Source organism: Heliangelus exortis, chromosome Z (assembly GCF_036169615.1).
Source record: "Heliangelus exortis chromosome Z, bHelExo1.hap1, whole genome shotgun sequence".
NCBI lineage: Eukaryota > Metazoa > Chordata > Aves > Apodiformes > Trochilidae > Heliangelus > Heliangelus exortis.
Window position 1 is genome coordinate 32,960,802 of NC_092454.1, and position 23,601 is coordinate 32,984,402.

The following is a 23,601-nucleotide window of genomic DNA, read 5'->3' on the forward strand; positions in this document are numbered from 1 at the left end:
ACAATGCAATTTTGTACCACAGCCGGTATTTTCAGTATCTATTTCCTACTCCAAAAAAAAAAACAAAAAAACAAAAAAACCCCTGCTGTCAGCTAGTGCTTCATGCCTCAATGCAGAAAGCAAACTGCAATACTGGTAAATATAGTTGAGCAGCAGGAATTTTAAGAGGGCTATTATGAACAACTTGAATCCATAATTCTTGCACAGCTGTGCTATTGTGGTAAGGACTGTAGTATGCTGTGGTATACACATATCTACCAACACCAGGAACCTGAAATCCAACAGTGAACTGTGCAGAGAGCTCTTGGAAAGTCCTCTTCAGCTTTCTTCTGTAGCTTATTACCAGCCTCATTAAGGTAAGACAGTTCAAGTGCCCACTGTTAATTGCTGTCTGTCCCAATGCCCTTCACACTTTTTTCAGGAAGTTGTAGCAGGAAAAGCTAAGGTTTAACTAGTACACTGTTTGAAGAAATGCTAAGAATAAAGCAACACTGTTTTGTAGAGAGAATTGTTAAGAGATTAATGGGGATGTTATGAAACAGCAGCTTTATCAAATGATTAGTGAAATTTCAGGTAAGTGTAGGGACATCTAACACGTAGAAGAAAGGATATAATCAGACATAAAATTTCATGTGCGAAGTTTCAATTCACAAAAACAAACCTAGATGACATTCCAGAAGGCCTACCTGGAAACAGACAAGGAATCCAACCTGTAAGTTCGCTCTGGGTCGAAGGGGGGTGGGCCACTTCGTTGATACTTGATCCATTAATTGATTAGTTTAGATATATTAAGACACCTCAGAAGTAGCCACCTTCTCTTGTGTTCACAGGGAACATGACTGTGCTTTATTTCTTTTTTTGGTCAAGCAGAAACATTATCTTACATTACCAGAACCAGCAGGATATCCTCAATTTCATGGTTAATAGCCAGAAATTGCAGTTAATATCTAACATATAAAAACTGATTAATTGGCATCAAGCTTAGAAGGATTTTTTCATCAAGGAGATTCACTAAAGAGAATATATTGCATAACATGTTCAGAAGCTTGATGCTTTTGCCTCCTTATGTTTTTTAAGCAGATATTGCCATTTTCCTTTACCTACGGATGCCTCAGAATGGTGTTTGCTGAGTGCCCTAATGCAGTTAAACATAAAATATAGCAAAACTTCACTGAACTCATTATGTTTGCTTCCCTTTAAGGTTTCGACAGAGTGACATGACAAGTATTTTGTCCCTGTACTACTTCAAAATATTTTTTAAATTACTGCCCTGCAGGATTGCGTAGGGGATTATAAATATTATTTATTCCACTCTTAATGTTTCAGAAATTAATATTAACAAGGACAAAACCAATGCACATTAAAAAACAAAACCCACAAAATTCTATTTTAGTTAGCAGTTATTGATAGAATGGGAAAATTACGGCTTTTATAGGGAAAAGAGATCCTTTCCTAAGTGACATTTAAGTTAATTTCTCACTGGAGTATAAAAAAGCAGCACTTTATGTGTAAGTGAAGTAATTTCATTTCATGGAGTACTTGTCTTTAGGAACTCATGACCAACTTCTGGCAAGTACAGTCACTGACAAGACTGTTACTCTTACAAGATCTTTAGGACAAGCAGCCTAAGAAGCACCAGCACATATAAATCAAATACAAAATGTTTTTTCTTTCCAAATTTAAATGAAACAGTTCATACTCACAACACAGATGAATGCAAACAATGACAGCAATGACCTGCAAACACTGTACAGAGCTGCCATGTACCATGCATGTAACATAGCACACAGATACCAGATTTAGATATTCATGAGTGTAACACCTCTTCAGCAACAAAAGTAGCTGTGCTTTACACAGGGTCTTAACAGGGCACTCTAGATAGTACTTTTTACTGATAATTTATGTTCAAAAATAATACATCTTGTATTAATGCAACTTCAGCTATCAAGACAAATATAAAACCAAAGTAAGCCTGTAAAAAAATTGTAACACACAGTAACACACAGCTTTCATTACCCATAGCTTTTCTGGGAATGACTCAGGAGCTTTCTGTGCTTGTGTGCATAATATGCATTTGCTTTATGATGAGAACAGAGCAATTTTGAAGAGATGAAGCTTTCCACAACAAGATATATACCATTATGGAATCACATGCTACTTTACACTAGCACTCCTGAAGGGAAAGAAAAAACAGATGTACAGAAGACAGGGCCACTTGTGCAGTGGAATCACAAAACTAGATTTCATGCAACTCTTGAAATGTAACAGGTTTTTAATTTCTACCAATGTTCCTAACTGCAATTTACACAAAATGTTAATGTTTACAGTGTCACTTTAGACTATGCTGGGTGAAGCTGTTACTTAAGAAAACTGTGTAAACACTGAGCTATTTGCATGACCTGACTTACCCTGTTCCGCTTTTTGATTATTCTGCTCAGAAGAGAGGATGTTCAGCCAGAACAGTCAGCAAGTTCAATGCATAGAAATAGCTCTATTATCACATTATATTTCAAAAAAAGTTATCAGATGATGCCCCTTTTATGTGGCTACATTGCTTTCTGCATGTATATGCTTTGGAAAGCTAATTTCACTTCCCATCTATTCCTAAAAAATACCTTTTTTCCCCAGCAACTTTTACTTAGCCTTTGCAACTCAAGATCTTTCCCTACTGCTCATTTTTTTGCAGCAGTTCAAGCAGGCTTGATGCTAGTCTCACCATGCACTTCATATTCTGTCTTGTTGTTTTTTTATAGAAAACCAGTAACATCTTAAGTGCTACTAAGCCACTGTAATGCCAGCTTCCAGGATCCAAGTGTCCAGAGACAGGTACCTGTCAACCCTCAGTTCTGAGGGGGCAAGAATGAAAAGCAACTATGACATAAGGACCTCATGGAGTCACTGCCATGGCAGCATTCTGTATCCTGCCTCACATTTTGAATGTACAGACCATTGCCACTTCCTTCCAAACATAAGCCATTAAGAGGACCACCAGTTGAGCTCCATATTAATTTCATCCATGGCTTCCATGGCTATTATGTTCTCCATAACAGGCTTAGCAAGTCAGCTTAATAGATGAATTCTAACTGGTGTTTCTGGTCTGTAGCTTGTTAAATAGCCACTTGCATGAGAGGCTCTTCCATTTGTAAAAAAACCCTGTAGGGAGATTCTGGTTGAAAGAATTCATCCATAAGCAGCATGTGGACAGTCACAACCAAACAGTATTTAACTTGGGTTCCTCATCTTGTTTTTTTTGCAAAAAGTATAGATGAAATGCAAACTTGTTTAACTACAAATAAATTCAGCTTCTATATTTTGTACTACAAACATTCCCTTGCATGCATGGCCACCACGCCCAGAGACATTGTGCATAAAAACCCATGGGTCCCTAACCTCTGAACTGGTGCTAGTTAAGCTGCAGAAGTAGCCTCTTTTCTCTCCAGACCAAATACAAAAGGGGTCAAGTCAGCACCCAAAAACCAAGACCAGTCTTCCCCCCAACAGTTTCAGACATTACCAGTTCATCCCCCTTTGCAGAACTACTGGTACTCAAACCTAAAAACTGTGCAATAGCTAGTTATGTTTCAGCAGCAGAGGCAGCTGCAAAGTTCTCTCAGGAGAGCACAGTGAAAGGCACCTTACTGCAGTCAGCAAAAGAGCATTCAGGGATTGAGTGGCCCAACTCCACTAGTCATAAAGAACTGCATTCTTTTTCTTTCCTCACTACCTTCCCCAGCCAAAGCTGTTGAAGGGAGATTATTAAGGATACTTTGCATAAGTCAAGAACCCATCTTTCTCTTTGAGCAGCCTAGATGCTCTCACAGAGTACTCTGAAGGAGACAACTGTTCCAACAACAGAAGTGTAGTACCACTCTGAGGTGCTGTAAGAAAACACTGATGGTGTTTAAAGCTAAGTGGGTATCAGCTGTGCATGTAGGATGTGAAAACATCTTTGTTATGAAGTACTAAGAACCAGAGATCCCTGGGTCACAAATTTTTAAGCCCAAATTCACTTAAGAGATATTGTGGGGAAGAAATAGTTTCAAAGAATAGGTGTCAGATTTTGATAAAGACATTTTTCCACTGTGTATTTTACATAAGTCACAAATATTACACTTGATTTTGTATCAGCTGTTAGCCATTCCCAGATAGGGTTTCATTTTAGTAAATGTGCATAGGTTGCAGTTGATGTGATTTAGGATGCCTATTTGATATAAGTGGATTGGAAAAAAACAGACAAAAAAAGCCAAGTCGCCTATACACACATCTGAACAGAATTTACATGTTTATTTAAAAAGTAAAACCTTCAGCACATTACAATTTAAAAAAAAGAAAAGAGGAATCTATTAGATTAAGCAGTCAAAAGCCAGCAATATTACAAGCTGTTTACATACCAACATTTACATTATTTAAAACAAGTGGCATGTGACCAATATGTAAAACATACTTCAAAAGTTTAAAAAAAAAAAAATCAAGTTGACTTTTGAAGGACTGAAGTCTACCACATGTGTGAACATGGGTTTGGTCAGTTTAAATCCCCTCTTCCACTGAAATACTCAGTCTTCAAATTATACAAGTGGATAGCTAGCAGCTGTTGCTATTCCACAGTGGTTCTTCCTGTCCTTGGCCATGTAGATATATCCTTTGTCACCCCACTTCTCACCCCAGCTGAAAACAGAAGTAAAGGGTTTGTTTTCATGTTTAAAAGACACTTTTTTCCCCTCCAGCAAGTGTTTAAATTGAAAACTGCTGCCTTTCACACTTGTGGATCAAAATCAAGGTAGCTGGGTTTTTTTCGACAGTTGCCTTTTTAAGAGGCTTTCCAGCAATTAAATTGCACATTACAGAAGAGGTACACAAAACTCACAGAAATAAAGAGTGTAGCAACTCTCACACCAGGTGGAGACCTTGATGTGCAGTCCTGGATTACAGGTGCCTGAGGCTCAGACACTGCACCTAACTAACTTCAAGGGAAGACCAAGACTGCCAGCAGCATTTGAGGGTGGTGCCCCAGTACTGACGAGAATATGAGGCAAGCTCATGTGATGTGCCTTTTGGCATTAGTTTATTTCTTTCTACACAAACTAGCAGGTAAGTCCATCTTTGAAGTTCAAGTGTTACCCTGTTTTACACAAGTGGTGCTCTGCTTTCCAGAAAAAAAATCCATTACCCTCCCCAGACCTCATTTTCTTCCACTCTACCACTTCAACATCTACTGTCTTCATGGGCTGCTGTATTAATACTGAGCTCCCTTGAATTAACTAAAAAAGCAGAAGGATGACCCTGCTACTTTAGGACTACTTTATTAGGTTGCCAGCAGCATGAGTCAGATTTAACTTGTCATACAATACACTCTTGACAATACTGTCCAGATTTTCTACATGCAAATTGTAATTATTCTTGTCTTCCAACTCCATACTGCAAATGACAAACCACCTTCCTTTCTCCCCTACCCTTTTTAAAGGGCTTAAGGCACAGAGAGTGCTTACCTGTTCTTAACAATCCAGTATTTCTTCCCATCTACATCATCCCCTTCATAGCCATAGCCTACAACCAGAACACCATGGTCCAGGTCTTCACTGCTGCACTCTGGTTCATAGTAGATACCTGCAGAGGTACAAATTCACATGTGAACAAGTTCACCTGCAGGAAGCCCTTCTACCTCACCAGAAGCTTTCTGTATTTTAAATGTAACGTTGCACAGCTTCTTGGGAGTCAAAGAAAGGAGTATTGAGTTAGGTGTACTGTGGTAGAAACTGAAGGACAATCCATACATATGCAAGGACTCCTGATTATGCCCTAAGTCACAAGATCATAGCTGTGGGTTTGGCTTTGTGGTTTTTTTGTTTGTGGGTTTTTTGTTTGGTTTGGGGTGGGTTTTTTTTTTGCTTTTTGTGTTTGGTTTGGTTTGTTTTTTCACTTCCTTAAGCTGAGGGGTAATGAATGCTGAGTACTTGAGTTTTCTGCATTCAAGTTGCTAGCAAGTCCCCACCTGACTGATAGAACTGGAATGAAGAGTGGCCTGCATCAATAGCAACAGACACTGGACCCACAGCTGCCACTGCTTTCATGAGAGCTCTTTCATGTCCTTGAGGGATGTCAACAAAGCCAGTGTCATTAGCAGCATTGTATTCTGCCTTGTAGCGACAGTCTCCATCATCCTAAACAGAGAAAGGAGTAGTTATATCATAGCTCTCCACTTAACACAGGTGAGCACAGGAACTACCAGACATTCTGTGACTTTGCTGCCTCAAAAACAAGGGAGAGAAAATGATCCACTTCTTTCAGCGGCGCTTTCAAAGGAGAAGAGCAGAAGGAGAACATAAAAGCTAATTTTGAATTTCTAAGGTACATACAGAAAAAGCAAAGGACAGTGGGGCCCAAAAGAAAAGCTTTACTGGTATGTAAAGGAGTATCACATCCTGGAAATCTGCCTTCTTTGGTGGCCAGGACAACTCTGTCCAGAATGCATTAATGGGCAATGGAAGAGAACCAAGTATTCCATTAATTACAAAGCAATCCAGAAATTGCTCATTGAGCAAGAACTTAAAACCCCACAATCTTAGTCTGTCAGTTTGAAAACCTGAACAGAATGAATTGGAAGTTAAGCCTTTTGTGTATTACCCTACATACAACATTTACATATTTTGTTAAAGCCTGCACTGTTCTGAATGTAGATGCCATAGGCATTAAACTCAGGAGAGCAGCCTAGTTTGGAAGTCGGGCCATGTGAAACAGAAATAGGTTTAAGTAAACACATCCCTCACAGCCCACACATGACCTGTGCAGTATGATTAGTGCTCAGGTATCCTCCCCCCAACTAAAGGTACACAGAGTACACCTCAATTGCTTACTTTTTGTATTCTGCAAATTAGGTACTTCCTACAACCCACTAAGATAAGTGGAAAAACAAAGATTAAGAAAAAAATTAAGATTGCAAGGATGCAGATGAACAAGAACAGAAATCCAGAGCCTTCTATGTTGCTCACAACAAATTACATTGCTATAAATAAGCTGCAAGGGAGAATACTCTATGGTGAACAGAACTCAAACTGGTGAAAAGCCCAAACCATAGTCTTTCAAATGATACCACAAATTATTACTGCTCTTTTGTCCTCTCATAATTGTTTAGCTTTTGGTAGATCATTTAGAGTTATTCTAGAAGTCTGCCCATTACCTACATTTATGCACATTTAGTGCAAAAGTAGAACTTAAGGCACCGCCAACAACTATTTTAAAAAACAAATAACACCAACTGCAGGAATTTGCTGGTCTATGGGTAGCAATGCTGTAACAGCTCAGTTACAGGAAGCTGAATTGCACCCCTACAATTAAGTAGCACTGTTGACAAGGGCTGGGTCCTGGTTTGGTGTGTTAACCAAGATAAGGCATGACATTTGATAGGAGGGTAGCAATGAGGGGGAGGAATAAGAATATTTGCTCTAGTTTTTCCAACTGGCCTGGTGAGATTTTGACCTCAAAGACCAGTATGTGATTTCTACTGGGACTTGCAGTCAATCTAGTTTTCTTAGGAAAGACGCAACAGGAATAATAGATGTATTATTACTTAAAACAGTTTCCTTTCTAGGTATGAGTTTCCCAACACATAGTTTGTCTATGCAAAAGACGAGACCTGCAATACAAGTTCAGCTATTACACATACCTTTGCAGTATACGGATAGGATTCCTCTGAATCAATTCCCCCATTATCCTGCACATACTGGAAAGCCTGGTCCATGAGACCACCATTGCAACCTTGATTTCCTTCAGGTCGAGAGCAGTCTACCAGATTCTGTTCACTCAGCGAAACAAGTTTGCCTGTTTTTCTGAAGTGCTGCCCTTCAAGAGCTCCAGTTGTGCTGAAAGCCCAGCAAGAGCCACACTGACCCTGAAGCAAAAAACAAAATCACAAGTTACAAATGCAGACAGAACGTGCAATTATAGTTCCCTAACCACTGATCTAAATATGAAAAACTAAGTCATAAGACCAGCTTCAGTTTTACACTCCTAGCATCTGTGAGTGAAGATGCTACAGCCTTCTCAGTTCTTAAACTATTTAGTACAAAACTTGTGAGAAAAAATCCTACCCTAAAGGAGGCAAAGAAATCCTATCAAAATAACACATAATTTGCTAAACTTGCAATGGTCTTCATTAAATAAGTCCACAGTATTTTTCCCCTATGGATGTATAGCATTCAGGAAGCTGGACCTGTAACTGCTCAGAAATCTACCATCAGATAGTACCTGGTCTTTAACTGGAGTTACATATCCCTTGTCCCTCCAGTCTACTGATCGTGGTGCTTCCAGGAAGCTAGGCTCAAGGAACTGTGATCCTCTATACCTCCTTTCGGACTTCTTGTGTGCATAGCCATTCATCAGCTGTCTGAACTCTTCAGTTGTCTGAAGAAAATTCAAAACATGCAATCACCATTTATCACACAACACAAGTTTAGGAACTATTTCATGCCTCTATACATACCATGTCACCGAACTGATTCATTCCCAACTTGTAGCTGTGTTTTCCTAGAGTGTGATCCAGATTATGAAGTTCAATCATTTTCAGATTTTTCTCCCACACCACTCTCCTCCAGCTTTCCTCTCTCTAAGGGGCCAGAAAACAATATACTTCAAGAAGACAGTTCTAACAAAGCTCACTTGCACGATAACGTGCTTTGTTATGACTTGCACAATTGGGAAAACGCAGACTACTGGAATGGCAAGTCTGAATGCGATTTAAAAGAGTCTTTTTGCCATCCTCGTACCAAAGGCAAGAGTACAGTACGGGTGTCCTCTGAGCAGATGCACAGAGGACAGGGACCCAGGAAGATGGGGATTATCCCTCCCCACCGCAGACCATAGTCAGCCTTAAAACAAAGCAGACGTGACTCAGCTGGCAGGGCCCGTGTTTGCTGCGCCCAGCGCATATCCGCGGGCACTCTCACCTCATGGTACTTCTTGCTGTGCCACGACTTCCACAGCTGCCAGTGGCCGTCCAGATCAGGGTCTGACCGGGGAGCGCCGAAGGTCAGTCCAAGGCAGAGGCAGAGCGTGGTCAGAGAGGGATTCATGCTGGCAGATCTGCCGGGAGGGAGGCAGAGCGATGAGGCGCAGCAAGGCCTCTGATCCACAGCTCCGAGCAGGGAGGGGGACGCCAGATCCAAACCGGGCCTGCTGACTGGCACACAGCGCGTCCCCCCCGCTCCCTCACAGTCGATCACAGGACAGAAACGCAAACCGCTCACCCCGGCACACCCTCCTCCGGGGCGCCTGCCCGCCCCCACCCTCGCCGAGATTTTCCTTGAGGCCTTAGGAGCTGACCCGGCCTCCACCCATCCCTATCCAGGGAATGGGGCCCTCGACCGCGACTTGTAAACAAGTTCAGGCGGCCGGGCCAGGACGCGAGGCGAGTGGCCAGCAGCCTCTCGGGGGAGCGGAATAGCGACCTCTTACCAGCGGGAGCCGCCCCGACATAGTACAAGGAGGTCGTAGTTCCGTGGGGTCCCCGCTCCCTCCCGGAGCCCCCACCCTACACCGCTCACCTCCCCCTACACCGACCGGCGTCTTCCCGACTCCCCAGCCTAAGGATAGTCGGCCTCTGCGGCCCTTCTTATACCTTCCACGGCCGTGCCCGCCCCGCCGCGCTCATTGGCGGCCGCTCCAAGCCTCGCCCCAACGCGCCGCACCGCCCGCCAGAGCCGGGGCTGCTGAGGGAGGAGGGGAGGGGGCTGCACCGGCGCAGAGGGCCGCGTAGGGGGCTGCGCAGGGGCGGCGAGTCGCCCGCGGTCACCTGAGGGGAGGTGGCCCCCGACCCCCACCCCCACCTCTCCAGGCGATCAAACCGAAGCAGCCCCGATTTGGGGCGGGAGGCGATTTGGGGCTGCCCTGGGGGCATCCGCACCGCCCGAGCCGTTATGTTGGGCAATGTTTGTCTTAATATTTATTATGGGTGCCGTCAGGCTGGAGATAGTGGCAGTCAAGCTGGAATTTAACCGAGGGAGGGCTTAAAAGTGGGCAACTGCCAGACTAAAGAAAAACAAAATCTGGAGGCAAAAGGGAAAAAAAAAAAAAAAAAAAAAAAAAAAAAAAAAAAGGCGAGGTGTTTTCAGCTGCATGCACAGCCGTGTCCCCACCTTCTGGCTCTGATGATGATGATGGCTCTGGCTCGGGTGGGACGGTCGGGTCGGTGGGGCGTCTCCCATCCTGTGCTGAGGGTCCCCAGCCCAAGGTGCCCAGAGGCCAAGCAGGGGGGTGTCCGTGCCTTGGCCCCTGTGCCCCAGCCAAAGGGCTGGCTCGCAGACCGTGTCCCAGCCAGCCACTATCTGGGAGAGCTGCTGCCACTGCAGAGACACCGCTGGTTTTGTTCCACAGGGCAGGTAGGGCAAGTTCCCTGACACTGGAACTGGGAAGGCATGAGGGAGCATCTCCCACTGGGAAGGGTCCCGGTAGTATGGTGGGTGCATCAGTACAAAAAATATTTTCAAGATAGTACTTCTTATTTTTAATAATTTAATATCTGAAAACGGATTTTTCATGTCTCTGAGGCTGACCAAAGTCAAGTATTTTACCATAAACACAGTAAAAAAACATGTTTTTATGCATAGCATCTGATAATATCCACTAGAAACACTGTTCATGACATCGAGACTTGCAGCACAGGTAAGATGTGAAAAGATTTACATGTAGGCTTGGTCAACATCTAACCAGGAGTAGACAGACTTTTGTTTTTAACAGACAACTTGCCTCTAGTAGTAGAATAATTGCATGAGCTATGTCAGGTTCCCCCTTAAACTTGTAAAGCCGGCATTGCTGATAGTCTTAGCTTGCAAAATGGAAAGCACATATATAGATTAAAAAAACAAGGTTTCTAGACTGTTGTGCAACAGTAAAAAGGAGGAAATCATATGATACATGATGCTCCCTTTTTTTGATGTCCTGAGACACAAAAAGTCATTAAAATGAGCAATAGATGTTTCCCATTATTATCCCAGTAATCAAGAAGTCCCACAGAACCAAATACATGAAGAGAAGTTGGAGAAGTTGTCTTTTCAAGTAGCCATGCACATCTTCTGCTCCTGAACTGGTATACTAATTGCACCCAAAAAAATATGTAAATACACCCAACAGTGGTGCTCCTTGATTAGTCAGTAATCATAAGTAAGCCTTGTGAAACCTCTGAAGAAAGATGTTTTAAAGCTAAACTACTTAAGTTACAGCTTGCATGTGAATACTCAGGACTAACCTATCGGGATGGTTTATACATGTGTAGCCACTACACTTTAAACAGGAACATAAAAACATGGAAATAACTTCTTCAAAACAGCAGCAAATACACACTGGATGCATTAGTATTTTTCGGAATTACTTGCTCATCGTTCTAATATTTACTTGCTTTGCAAAGCTATGTTATCGCATTTCTCATGGTAGATGAAATTTCTGAAAGTTCTTGTTACCCCTGAAGTTGTTACGTGGCTAGTACCTGGCTGACAACACAGACATCATGGAAACAGTTTCTGAAAGGAAAAAAGAGTTTGACATACACTGCAATAAGCAACCAAGCAACACTGCACACTTGCACAAATTCGAGCAACTGTGTGTGTAGGTTTGAAAAAATTAAGCTAGATATTCTTCTACTTTCTGCTCAGCTATTTGTATTTCCAGTTATCAAACAACTGTTCCAAGACCAGTCATTTCTAAGAAAAATGACACATTTCCTTTTTTGTAAAGGAAAATGAAAATGCATGCACTAAGACTATGTGCTTGTATCTCTACAGCCATAAACTTCTAATAAGCAAACCAATTCGCATGTAAAGACGGAGCAAGAATTAGATGAACTTCATATAGTTTGATTAACTCACAGTTAGGGGGTTCTGTCTGTTTGTTTGGTTGAGTTTAGTGGGGGATTCTTGGGTTTTTGTTTGTTTTTTTGGTTGGTTGGTTGGTTGGTTTATTTGTTTGTGGTTTTTTGCTTGGGTTTTTTGTTTTTTTGGTTTGGTTTTGGTTTGGTTTTTGGTTTGGCTTTTTTTTGGTTGGTGGGTTTGGTAGGTTTTTTGTTGTTGTTTGTTTGTTTGTTTTCTTTTTTTCAAAATGTGTGGGATTTGGGAAGTTTTTATATAACAGCTTTTCACCAGCATTTTCTGTGGAATGGAATTTCTCAGTCCTGTATATAGTATCTTTGTTTTTGCAATTTGATCTGATATCAACTGAGTACTGAAAGGCTACAGTTAAGTTCTCAATGCACTATGGTCGAGGACTTATTTTCTAAAAGGGCAAGATATTTAGCAGGCATGACAGGAGGTAAGGTCAAAAGTACAGGAGGTCTTGCACCATCAATCACATGTCTTCTGCTCTGTAACGTGCCCTGAGGTGCACCAAGAAAAACTGGTGCTTTTCCAGATGGTATGAGGTCCTGTTTTTTTGGAGAAGTTACCATAGACAGATAGCTTGTGATGCTACCACTGTGCTGCATTTCATCATGAATACTCTTAGTGCATGAGCACATAGCCAGATGTCATATACCATTTTTACTAGGAAGGTAACTTCACCCTATGAGTATATTTAACTACTGTAAATAGGGGAATGTTAACTGAGAATTAGCTGAAATTCTTTAAGGAGACAGAAATACTTCTGCTTCCCACATACTGACTTTCAGCTTGTACTGAAACATTGCATGAACGTATCAATTCCCCAGGTATTTGGGGAATGAATTCTGGGAGCCTTGGTGGAGGAACATAAGCATATGAAAAGGAAATCAGCTGTGGTAACAAGTGTGCCATATAGAAATCTGTGATACAAATCTGTCTTAGGACTATCTCCAGTTCCTGGATGAAATTTTCTCTCCAAGTATGTTATTATATTGTCATCTATGCAAAGACTGCCAGTCATGTTGCAGAGGCAGTTCATGATTCCAGTCAAGATAAAAATGCCATACTGCTGCTAGACTATCCCAGCACTATTCCTATTGCCCGATGTGGTGGTGGTCTGCTGAGGGGAACAGAGGGTCAGTGGCAGGAGTGGTAACTGGGCAAATACTGCTAGAAAACATTTTCTATCAAACTGTGCAACCTTGTGACATCCTGCTTCAGTCACAGCAACCTATTGAACAGCCTTTCACCTATTGAAGCGATCTCCATGGAGATTAGAAACCGTGTGGGGGTCTTGTGTGCAAAGGATTCCTTCCAAGCTACCAGAGGGAAGGGGGGGAAATCAAGAGATCTTTCAGTTTTTCTGCTCAAAAGCTAAACTAGAGTCCTGCCATCCAGTCCAGAGGAGACCTAGATAGCCATGCTAATCACAGTAGTCACAGACTTTTCTGCACTAAGGTAAAGATCAAAACTCTTAAGGGAAAAATCCCCTAAATTTTAATATCTTATTTTTTGAGTGTAACTTTCAAAATTTCTTTGAATAAAAAATTTTTTTAGGAAATCTGTAGATGTGAAATTCCAACTATTTTGTCAAAGTCATACCACTTATCTAAGATGAAGGAGCAACACCTTCGAATTAACTGGTCATGTTTCCAGTGTGACAATGAAAAGATTGGCAACTGCCCTGTAGCTCAATGGCCCTACAAATTAGGAGATGACACAGGCCACGCATTTCTCAATAGTCCTGAGAATTTGCACAGTGGTGTGTTGCCTCTGCTGTTGGAGGGGTGAACTCAGCATTGATCTCCAGGCACCCATATCATCAACATGAAGTTCATCTGCCACTGGACATCCTGAGTGTGCAGCACAGTCCTCTCTGTCTTGAACCTCTCTGTTTGAATCCTGGATTTCTCTAACTTGTTTTGTACTTCTAAATCCTTTTCCATCTTTATTCTCCTGCTACAAATGCACAGAGGAAAAGGCTAACCTGTCTCTGCTGGAAAAAGACACAGAAATCAGAAAAGCAAAGTAATGGTTGTTGACTTACAAAGCTACAGCAGTGTAGCTGGCAATGTATCAAAACCATCTGTGCAGTGTAAGCAGAAAAAGCTATGTCACACTTAGCTGTGACAAGAGTGTGTCACAGGTGGCTTGACCAGCTGTCTCAAGGTAACTTGTGTGCTCTGATCCTTGATGAAGTACAAACAAGTAGTTTGGATGCCACTACTACAAACAACAAACTAAGGATGTTTTATTGAGGCAAACACCAATTTTTATGTTACTATGAAGTCTAAATGCAGGATCTTTATTTCTGGAATACAAAATCTGACCTGGCTTACTTTTTAAAGGCTATGACTGCAAACATGTTTATTTATACTTTGTTAAAGTCCTCTGGTGTAAATCTGGTTTCTACTGTTTTACCTGACTACACCATGACTTAAGAATGGACTTCTACTGCAGCACTGTCTTAGTCAGGGTATCTCTAAAAGTAATACGTGCCCTTGAATGCAAATTACTGTACTTCAAAGCAAACTTTCACTTTTTTTTAAATCTAATAACTTCTATTACATGCTACAAAAAAGCCCAAACATTTCCAGCTACAGGTATAATTCTCTTCAGCCAAACATTGATCCACTTTAGAAAAGTGCAGGTATATTTCAAAGAACACTGTGCTGGTTTTACATGATGGAGTCTGTTTTATGTTTGAGAAATGCCAGACTCATAGCTGTGTATAGGAAAATGAAACTTAAAAAAAAAAAGTCAACTTTCTTTTTGGAAAATAATGTTTTTATTACGTATTAGAGATACTGTTTATAGTAAAAAAGCACAGTAAACTCCTAATATCAGCGTAACTGTTCCAGAAAGCAGGGAAGATGTGAGAAGACAATTACAGAATGCATATGTCTTTATGCCAGTTTAAGAAATGCTACTCATTTTATTACTTATTTTTTACGCCAGTTTCAGAAAAGTTTTAGGAACTGCAGGTAATTTTTACCTAAATTGTTTTGGACATGGCTGGTGAAAAGGCTACCAAAAAAGCATGGAAAAATTTAGTTATTCCTTGCAGCTTCCAGAAAAGTAACCATCCTTCCTCCCAACTTGGGCATTCTTCAGCAAAAATCTGAGGTGCCTCTGGAGTTCATACTGTCCATCTGGCATTAATGACTTTCATAAGTACCCACTTAAGAATCTTTGTTTTGGATTCCCCCTAGTAAAAAGTCAGATTCAAACTGAGCACCCGTAAGTTAGTTGTATCATTATTAGGTTAAAAAAGAAAGAAGGTTCTGCTTGGAGGGAGCATAGATAGGCCTCTGAGTTTTCTGAAGACCTGCGAGATGGCTGGGGAACAGTGACACAACGCTTCTGAAACACCTCTTTGTTTTCAGCAGTCTTGTGATCTCCCAGAACCATCATCTCCTCACCCAAGTGCCAGATAAGAAACTGCATTCCAGCTCCTCTGCTGACCCACAAGGCAAAGGCGACTTGGTTTGCATCTTAATGTATTACCTGGTCACAGGAGTTGAGGATGATGCAAGGGATTGCATGCCTTGCAAGAAAGACTGGGTGAAGGTTCTAGTAGTGCCACTATTTGTGGTTAGGGTTTCCTAAAAGCAATATTATTTTCCTTTGAGGTTTTCTGATTAAGTTTTTCTTTGTATGCCTGGAAAAAATAAGTTTGGTTTTGTGGTTTGTTTTGGGTTTGGTTTTTTGTGTCATGGTTTTTTTTTTTCTTTCTTTTTCTGGGGGGTTGGGTTTGATTTTTTTTGGTTGGTTCTTTTTTTCTGTTATCTTCTGTTTTTTAAGGGAGGCTAAATACTGACTCATACTTGAAGTCAGCTTTGAAGATTAGACTATGGTGTAACTCACAAACTTAAAATTTTAAGCCTTAATTTGATTCATTTCTCCTTATTTTCTCAATGTCTCCTCCTGGTTCCAGGTGGATAATAACTTCTGAGTTTGGGGATATTTGTGATTTTAAAAGCCAACCTGGAGGAATAGTGGGAAGATGTGGATAAGTATAATATTAAATTGCTGATGTAGGACTTCTCAAATATGGAATAATTTATCTTTATTAATATTTCTCTAAAATTTATTAGACATTGGTGGTATTGTTCCTCAGGCTAAAAAGGATTTTTTTTCAATTTTACACAAAAGTAGTTAGTATTTCTGGACTCTCTTAATTTTAAAATTTTATTGCTACAAATCAGCAGTTGTAAATGCTGTCTGTATTTTAAGTTTCCTCTGACAAAGACCAATTTTTAACTGCCCATCTCTACTTTAGCTTTCACAGTAAAGGCATTTTAACAGAGTTCAAAGAAGGCTTTGGAGAGTTTTATATACTAGTTAATATTTGAAATCACATTTTGATTTAAACAAACAATGATCCAACATTTCTGTTTTAAAATGGAAGCAGTCACAAAGCTCAGAGTATAAATCTTGAAGTGACCGAGTGCAGTGTTAGTCCTTCTGCAAGCTGTTGTAAACAGCTGCAGAGCATGAAAGAAAAATCTGTTTGTCTCTTGTCGTTCTTGGAACACTGTTGTCTAAAGGGCAAAGTGACATGCTGGAAAGCATTTCCTACGATAAGGTTAGAGACTGCGAGTGATGAGAGGAACTATTTTTAAACTTAAAAGTCACAGGCTGGGCTTCATTAACAGATCATGTGAGGGAAGGTTAAACAAAAGCTGCTTGCAGAAGAGGAGGCAATTGAAACAATCAAACACTGGCTTAAAGTTTCTTTTCTTGAAAATCGGATAAGAGAAAAGAAAGACCAGTGCATGTACCTTTTGGGTAAGAGTGATGTTGACTCACAGCTGATACTCCCACTTTACAAAAGGGAAGGCTGAGGAAAGAGAAGTAGTACCACACTGTTGTGCCTCTGAAATAAAATCAATGACCTGTGGGTAGATCACACTAGCCTCTTTAATACAGAGGTTAGCCTTGGCAAATCAAAATACCTCCTTTTTCCCCCTCTTCTAGTAATCAAAATAAATTCAACAGTTAGCTTGTTTTGGGAATGTGAACAGCTGTGATAGAAATCAGTGTCATACACATTGTCTTGCCTGTCTCTGAGAGCCAGTTGAAGTATACTCATTCCACTGAACACCAGGATGCTGGTAACTGCTGCCCTGTTTACATAATAATTTCAAATATCTTAAACACTGTTTAATCACTGTGGCAGACACACGCTACACAACGTCCTATATAGGACCTTTCTGGCCACCAAGGGCTTGCTTGATTGGGATCTTCCCAGTATCAGTAGGCTAGAGTTTCTTTTGATCTCTCCCTCTTTGAGCACCCTCAACCTTGAATGTACGTTCTGAATCTTTGGGACAACAGAGCAGAAAGATAAGGACTTCTGTGCTGATTCCTGACAGGATATGGAAAATGAGCATGTGCCAGGGGACATAGGTCTAGATGGAAGATGAAGCTGGGTTAGTTAGTGGCCAGCATGAAACAAGACGTTTTAGGATACTGTTTCAAGTCGCAGTGGTGTCTTGATGACTCCAGGACAAGGCCATACGCAGTGCAGCAGCAACAGAGAGCTGAGAGAATGCTGCTTCTCTGGCTTGTCTCATGAGCAGCTATTAGCTTATGCAATTTCCTCTTGCTCCTTATGAAAATATCCATAGGGATTCACTAGGCCTTTACCCTAGGCTTGCAGAAGAACACAGTAGGTGACTGACACAATATTTACGACATCACTTCTCATCCCCATCACCAGAGTCTTCCTCTGCTCTTGTAATAGGTGATCTTTTCATGTGTGGTTGTGCAGTGCTAGAAAGGTGGGCTGGCATGGGGTGATCACCCTTGGTACTATTTAGCTGTGCTGGAGCCTGTGGCCTGGCTGTCTAAATTTTGGGCCTAAATCTAAAGTCCAAGCCTCACCATTCTCATGACAGCATCCTTTACGAGCAGGTTCCTCCCTCCCCAAGTAACATTGCTGCAAGTATTGCTGCATGTCAGAGACTTGGATATCAGCCATCTAAGCTGTTCTGCACACTGCCTTGCAGCCAACTCATTACCTACAATACCCATCATCTAATGCAAATATTTGACCTTTGCCCATCACTGGAGAGGTGATGATGAAACCCCCTTTGCCCAGGCACTGTTCCAGTGCCACGTGCCTGGGTTGCCTTCTGCTGCCCTGCCCTAGGTAAGGGTGACGAACACCTCCTGCTAGCATGAAGGGCAGACAGCTGGGCATACACCGCAGTCCAAACAGCACTGGCTGTTTCCTCTCCCCCAGTTAACTTTTTATTTTAAAGAATTTTGTGTTTGACTAAACAAATAGCTGTTCAAAACACAAGCTGTGTTTAAGTGAGAGCAGTATCAGCTCCTTACTTTATCTATCTTACCTTAGCTATCTTGGTTGGCAAAGGCTGGGGTAGCCATGCTGGGAGCTGCTGGGTGATACGTCCCTCCTCTGTCCTATGGGAATTAGTCTGCCTGGCTGCTGCAGCTGCCACCAGTGCTGACAGAGACTTTCCCTGCTGTAGGTTTCAATGCACATTTACACAAGCCCTTGGTCCTGGCACACAGTTCCAGAACTTCTCTTTTTTTCCTAGCAAGATGAGTATTTTTGGAAAGAGTTTTAGTTGTTTTGGGGTTTCACCTGCATTACCAGAAGCTGTTTACTGAAATAACATATCCATAACTCACATGTAACATTACACACGTTGTTTTGTGTATTGTTCAATGAATTGGTACTGTCATAAAACATTCACAGAATATACATGAAAATTACTGCTAATGGAAAAACATGCTGTGGTGATGTTCTGCACTGAGTATCATATGATCATTTAAATTAGTATCCTACAATCACTTAAGTACTCCTTCATAATAGTATTAAAAATTTCTCCTCTTGAAGAAGTAGTTGAAACAAAAATTCTCTAATCAAGTACTAGAACTGATTTGGTTGAGCTGTCTAGAAAGATTTCTAGCTTCACACAGAAGGATTTTTTATCCTCCTCTCCTTAACCACTCACTGAGAGGCAAGTCAAGCATAAGTGCCTAAGTCTGTCTAAGACTAGCCCATATTTCTTCCTGTATTTGGTTACGTTAAAAAATTACATTTAAAAACTATTGCCCTTGGCCAGTATTCATGTCTAGAGCTGTCAGTTTTGTTTGAGAGGGCTGAAAACGTTAAGTCACCTTCTACAGAGCTATAAAATGCAGGCTGGTAGGTACTCATTTTCTGTTAAAAATAGTTCAGATCATCCAGATTCAGATAACTGGCTGGCTTTCCATGTTTGCTTTAAAACAGGAATCAATATACACATGTTTTTAAGTGATACCAGAATGGCTAGCACAGATAGATCTGCATGTACTAGCTCTGGCCATGATGTGACCTTTTCACCTGGACTCAGGGAGAATTTTGTTCATTGCAGATGATCCCATACAAGCCCAGTGCCACCGAGGTTGTTTGCTCCTCTTGTGGTAATCTCAGCGAGGCAGAAGTCCACTTCCTCAGCTGCAGCCCCCCTGCCACCAGTGCTTAACCTTTCCTCATGCGACAAAGCCTGTGTGCTGTGCAGAGTGAAAATGGAGACAAACAAAAGATAAAGTTGCTAGTTGGCTTAAGAAGAATACATTGAATTCCTTAACATTTTCCCTGACTTGTTCTCTTCCACCCATCAAGTTAGTTATAGAACTCCTGTATGCCTCAACTTCTTTTTGAAAAAAGAGCAAAAATAAAATTTTACTCCCTCCTGCCCCCAACCCTTATCAGCAAGATCATTCACTCTGTAAAATTCAGTTTCATTGTCAGCCTTCTTGCTGTCAGGGAAAGCAGCCACCCTAAATACTATGTTAATGTACATCGTATGTTTTCAGGTAAATCTCGATTGAAGATAATCAGAACAAAATAAAAAGGAGATAATAAAATAACTCACTGTAATGTGTAATGATATCACTGCTAAATGTAAGGTGTTGCACTGATTGAATTTTCCATGAATTTTAACTAGTGATGCTTCATTAATTGAGTCCTGTGAGGGAGTAGGGTATCAGCCTTGAAAATTATTTGGGACTGTTTTTTCTATGAGATCTCCACACAGCTGACAAGATGCTGTTCGAAATATTTTCCTAGCTAAAGCCTGGCTGCAAAGACAAATTCCTCAGACTTACAAGTTAGCATATGTATTGCTGCAGAGTTGTCCAGAGTTGAGGTTCTTGGTGGGGGTTTTTTGTGGTTTGTGGTTTTTGGTTTTTTGTTTGTTTTTTTTTTTTTTTTTTTTTTTTGTTTGTCTTGTTTTGTTGGTTTTTTGGTTTTAGTTTTGTTTGGTTTTTGGTTTTTTTTGAGATAAACGTTAGCATTTTCGTTCAAAAAGGCCATGTTTGTTTCATGCAAAATACTGGAAAGACTACAAGAGTTCATGAAACATGTTTGTAATTGATCAGCTCAGAAGCAATTCTGCATATTTTGATTCACTACAGACCTGGAAGAAAAAATGGCAGAATGACTACCAGGGCAAAGTAAGGTCTTGTTGCCGTTCTCCTTAAGCAGAGGAGCTGAGAAGGATGCTGGTTACTTTTTCTCACATGGTACAACTAAAGTATATTCATAGAAACCCAGATGCTTTCTGCAGCTCTTTTTTTTTCTGATAAGACTGCAGATAATGGAGCTGTGGGTGGCACTTTATGAATGCCGAATAGGTGAGATACATTGCAAGAGCACAGTTTTGTTCTCAGTCCCTGGAAAACCTTCTCCTCACCTTCAGTTATGTACTTGTGGTTGTGTACCTACTGTGTATCTGTTGTTGTACCTGTGATTGAACCTGTTGTTTTTTCCCTGTGTTTCTGTTTTGTTCCTTCCTCCCACTGATTCTGGGAACAGCCAGGGTTACCTTCTCAAACAGCTTTTTGGAGTTACTAACCTGTGTTTTTCTCACTAAACTGCTGAGTATGCCACAAAGCAGGGGCTTCATATAAACAGTGAGTGCAAGCAGAAACAGGTTTTTCCATTTTCCTGTTTTTGAAAAATGAAAAAATACTGCTTTGTGTGAATCATAGCAAAATGCACAGAGAGGAAAAGAGGAACAGGAGACAAAATAGAGAATCCAGAGATAACAAGAATTAATTGATTCTACTCACCCACCATCTTTTCTGCCACCCACATGTCCCAGCTGTCGCCACAGCCATTTACTTACAGAAGATCCTAAAGCTACCTCTTTGTTTGAAGACAAGCAAGTTCTTAAAATGTTGAAACCAAGCTATGAAGAGCAAAAGGAAACACATTTCTACCTGCAGAATTTGGTAAAAAGACTGAAGTGTGCTGAAGAAAAAGGGCAGAGCAGCATCCTTGGCTAGGAAGAGCAAGCATTTGCATTTCAAACAGGCAGACTTGCAGACAAAGGAGGAGGAAGAGACAGGAGGAGTTTTTCGTTTGACTTTTTTGTTTGACTTTTTTGTTTGACTGTTTTTCATTATGTCTTGTGGGGTAAGTAGAATCACGGTAAAGATTGAATACCTTGAAACTGCCAAGTATGGTGTGACAATGTATTTCTTGTCAATAGCAGAAACCAACAAAGATCATAAACATATATGATTTTTCTAAACAAACATCTTAGAAAAGCAGTTAGACCACTTAGGATGGTACTTTTTAGACAGCTAAATGGAGGCTAATCTGAAATTTTTGCTGCGGAAACAGCTAATGAGAAGCAACTGCAAAAAAATTGTGAAAGCAAATTATATGCCATGGAGGCCTAGTACAACAGGTAAGAGAAACTTTTCTCTCTGTCCTGAAGATGCTGTGAGCTGATGCATCAGTTTTTGCAGGTATTATTTTCTGCAAAACAGAATATAAGAATTATTACTGATTTGCTCCAGCCTGTCCAAGTGTTACAGCAGTATTTGATAGTCACATACATCCAGTGTCCAAAGAATCCAAACTGCAGGCTTGAATGTGGTGGTATTGCTGTTTGTACATTTATGTTAGAACGATACTTCTCATTCTCTTCCAAACCCTCTGAGTTTTCTTCCCTCAGAGGTTCTTAGTAGGGAAGAGAAGATTCTGAGCATCATAAACTGAGCATTTTCTCTAGGCACAGGTGATGAAGCAATGACACAGATGAGATTAATGGTTGGTCCCATTACTAGCACATAAAGACTGGAATAGAGAGTGTTGTTTTATGTAGAGTCTTTACAGCCTTTTTTTCACTTGTCTTTGAGCCTTGCTTTATATAGTTTCTTCCTGTACAGACTGTAAAGTTTTCTTTCATCATTTGAGGAAGTTTTGAGGTTCCTCAGGCTAGAACGGATGTTCATGGTGGTTTCTTTTCCCCCTCTTTGTTTAAATAAGCCATCTCTGCCCGGTAAACGTTTCTGGAAAATCTTGCTTTCCTACTTGTCATGTTGTTTCCCCTGAGAGATAAGCCCAGGTATCTGTCTGCATGAAGAGGGTAACTGAAAGGAGGACTGTGTCCTCTATAGGGCCTTCTTCAGCAGGGAGCAATAGCAGAACAGGGCACATTCACAGCCATTAACATGGATGGACACGGCACCCAGAGCACAAGACAAATAAAGGCATTATGCTTTCCCTCTGAAACAACTCGCAGACTCTTTTTGCTTCTGCAGAAGCAGCATGTACCTAGATACACTCCTGTCCAGCCAAGCATTTATAGACATGTTAAAGTGTTTTGAGCAAGGTTCTTGCTGGCTTGGTGACTTCAAATGCCTGTGTCCACACATGACTTATTTGGCTAGAAGCTATAGCAATTAAGCAAATTCTGCCAGTAGCTTGAGTTGACATAGTATTTTCCCATTAAATAGGTCAGAACATTGTTTTTTGATTTGTGTTCTTGTTTACTGGAGTCTTACCCTACCTGACAGATTGCCTGAAGGTATGATGTTGCAAAGGGGCAGTAGGATGGCTACAGGTCCTCTGATAAGAGATTTGTCCCTCATGTGCAAGCACAGAGCCACCATTGCATTGCTCTCTGTACTATTCAGGAGCTGGGGTACAGACAGATGGGAGGTGAGTGAGGGGAGGGGAAAAGGGTCAGGGCACAATGTGTTTGGTGATTGTGCAATGCAATGTTTTCAGGCAGAGGCTTAAGCCAAAGCAGTGCTGCATTCGAGTGTCTCCAGGCTCCAGACACTTCCCCTTATTTTACCAGAGTGCACTGCATACAGGCTGTGCAGGAAATCAAATGCAACAGATATGTAGTTACATTGCAAAAAACCCTGACCGTGTGAAATCACCACGTTTGTTTACCTTACAGAATGGTCAGATGAGAGACCCCTCACCTTTCACAGGTGCATTGAACAAATTGTGCCTCCAAGGGTGACCGGGAGCAAAATGAGACCCTCTCTCATCATCTTCCTGAGACAAGTGTGCTGACAGGAGTCAAGGAAGGATTGTAAAACAGACAAGAAAAGGACGAATGTTGCAATAATAATTTTGAAATAAACCTGTTTGTGACGAGCAGTGACTGTGGTGATATTTATGCTATGATTCATACTGAAGCGCAGTACCTGCAGTTCTAGTCTGGATGACTTTCAGGATAAAGCAGCAGCAAATACTCTTCTAGCATTTAAGAATAAGAAAACAAGCATCAGGGATACTTTTGGCTCTGGCACTTTGTTAACTAAGAAGCAGGCTTGTCTAAGAGGTATCTGGAACATATTTTTTCACTGCAAGGTGCAGCTTCCTTATAACTGATTCAAGACAAACAGGGGGTTGCACAGCTGCTCATGTCTCTGTATTCACTTGCTGTCTCCCTTTTATGTAGTAGTTGCAGCT

The 23,601-nt window shown here is 41.1% G+C and overlaps 1 protein-coding gene and 1 long non-coding RNA gene across 3 annotated transcripts; one reads left to right on the forward strand and one right to left on the reverse strand.

Moving 5' to 3' along the window:
- Positions 1-4,265: 4,265 nt before the first annotated feature.
- On the reverse strand, positions 4,266-9,677 carry CTSL (cathepsin L). Of its 2 annotated transcripts, none has more exons than XM_071730275.1 (8): positions 9,553-9,677; positions 8,940-9,075; positions 8,477-8,599; positions 8,242-8,397; positions 7,661-7,885; positions 5,990-6,158; positions 5,487-5,604; positions 4,266-4,665 (listed from the first exon to the last, which is right to left on the reverse strand). In XM_071730275.1, the coding sequence occupies exons 2-8, from the start codon at positions 9,063-9,065 to the stop codon at positions 4,566-4,568; spliced, it is 1,017 nt and encodes a 338-aa protein (XP_071586376.1). In that variant the 5' UTR covers positions 9,066-9,075; positions 9,553-9,677; the 3' UTR covers positions 4,266-4,565. The 2 variants fall into 2 exon arrangements, with proteins under 2 accessions (XP_071586376.1, XP_071586375.1); XM_071730274.1 differs by having other exon boundaries at positions 9,537-9,665.
- A 3,710-nt stretch (positions 9,678-13,387) lies between these two features.
- On the forward strand, positions 13,388-23,283 carry LOC139790033 (uncharacterized). The gene is made up of 2 exons (XR_011723353.1): positions 13,388-15,422; positions 23,081-23,283. It is a non-coding gene; the product is annotated as an uncharacterized lncRNA (long non-coding RNA).
- The last annotated feature ends 318 nt before the right edge of the window (positions 23,284-23,601 follow it).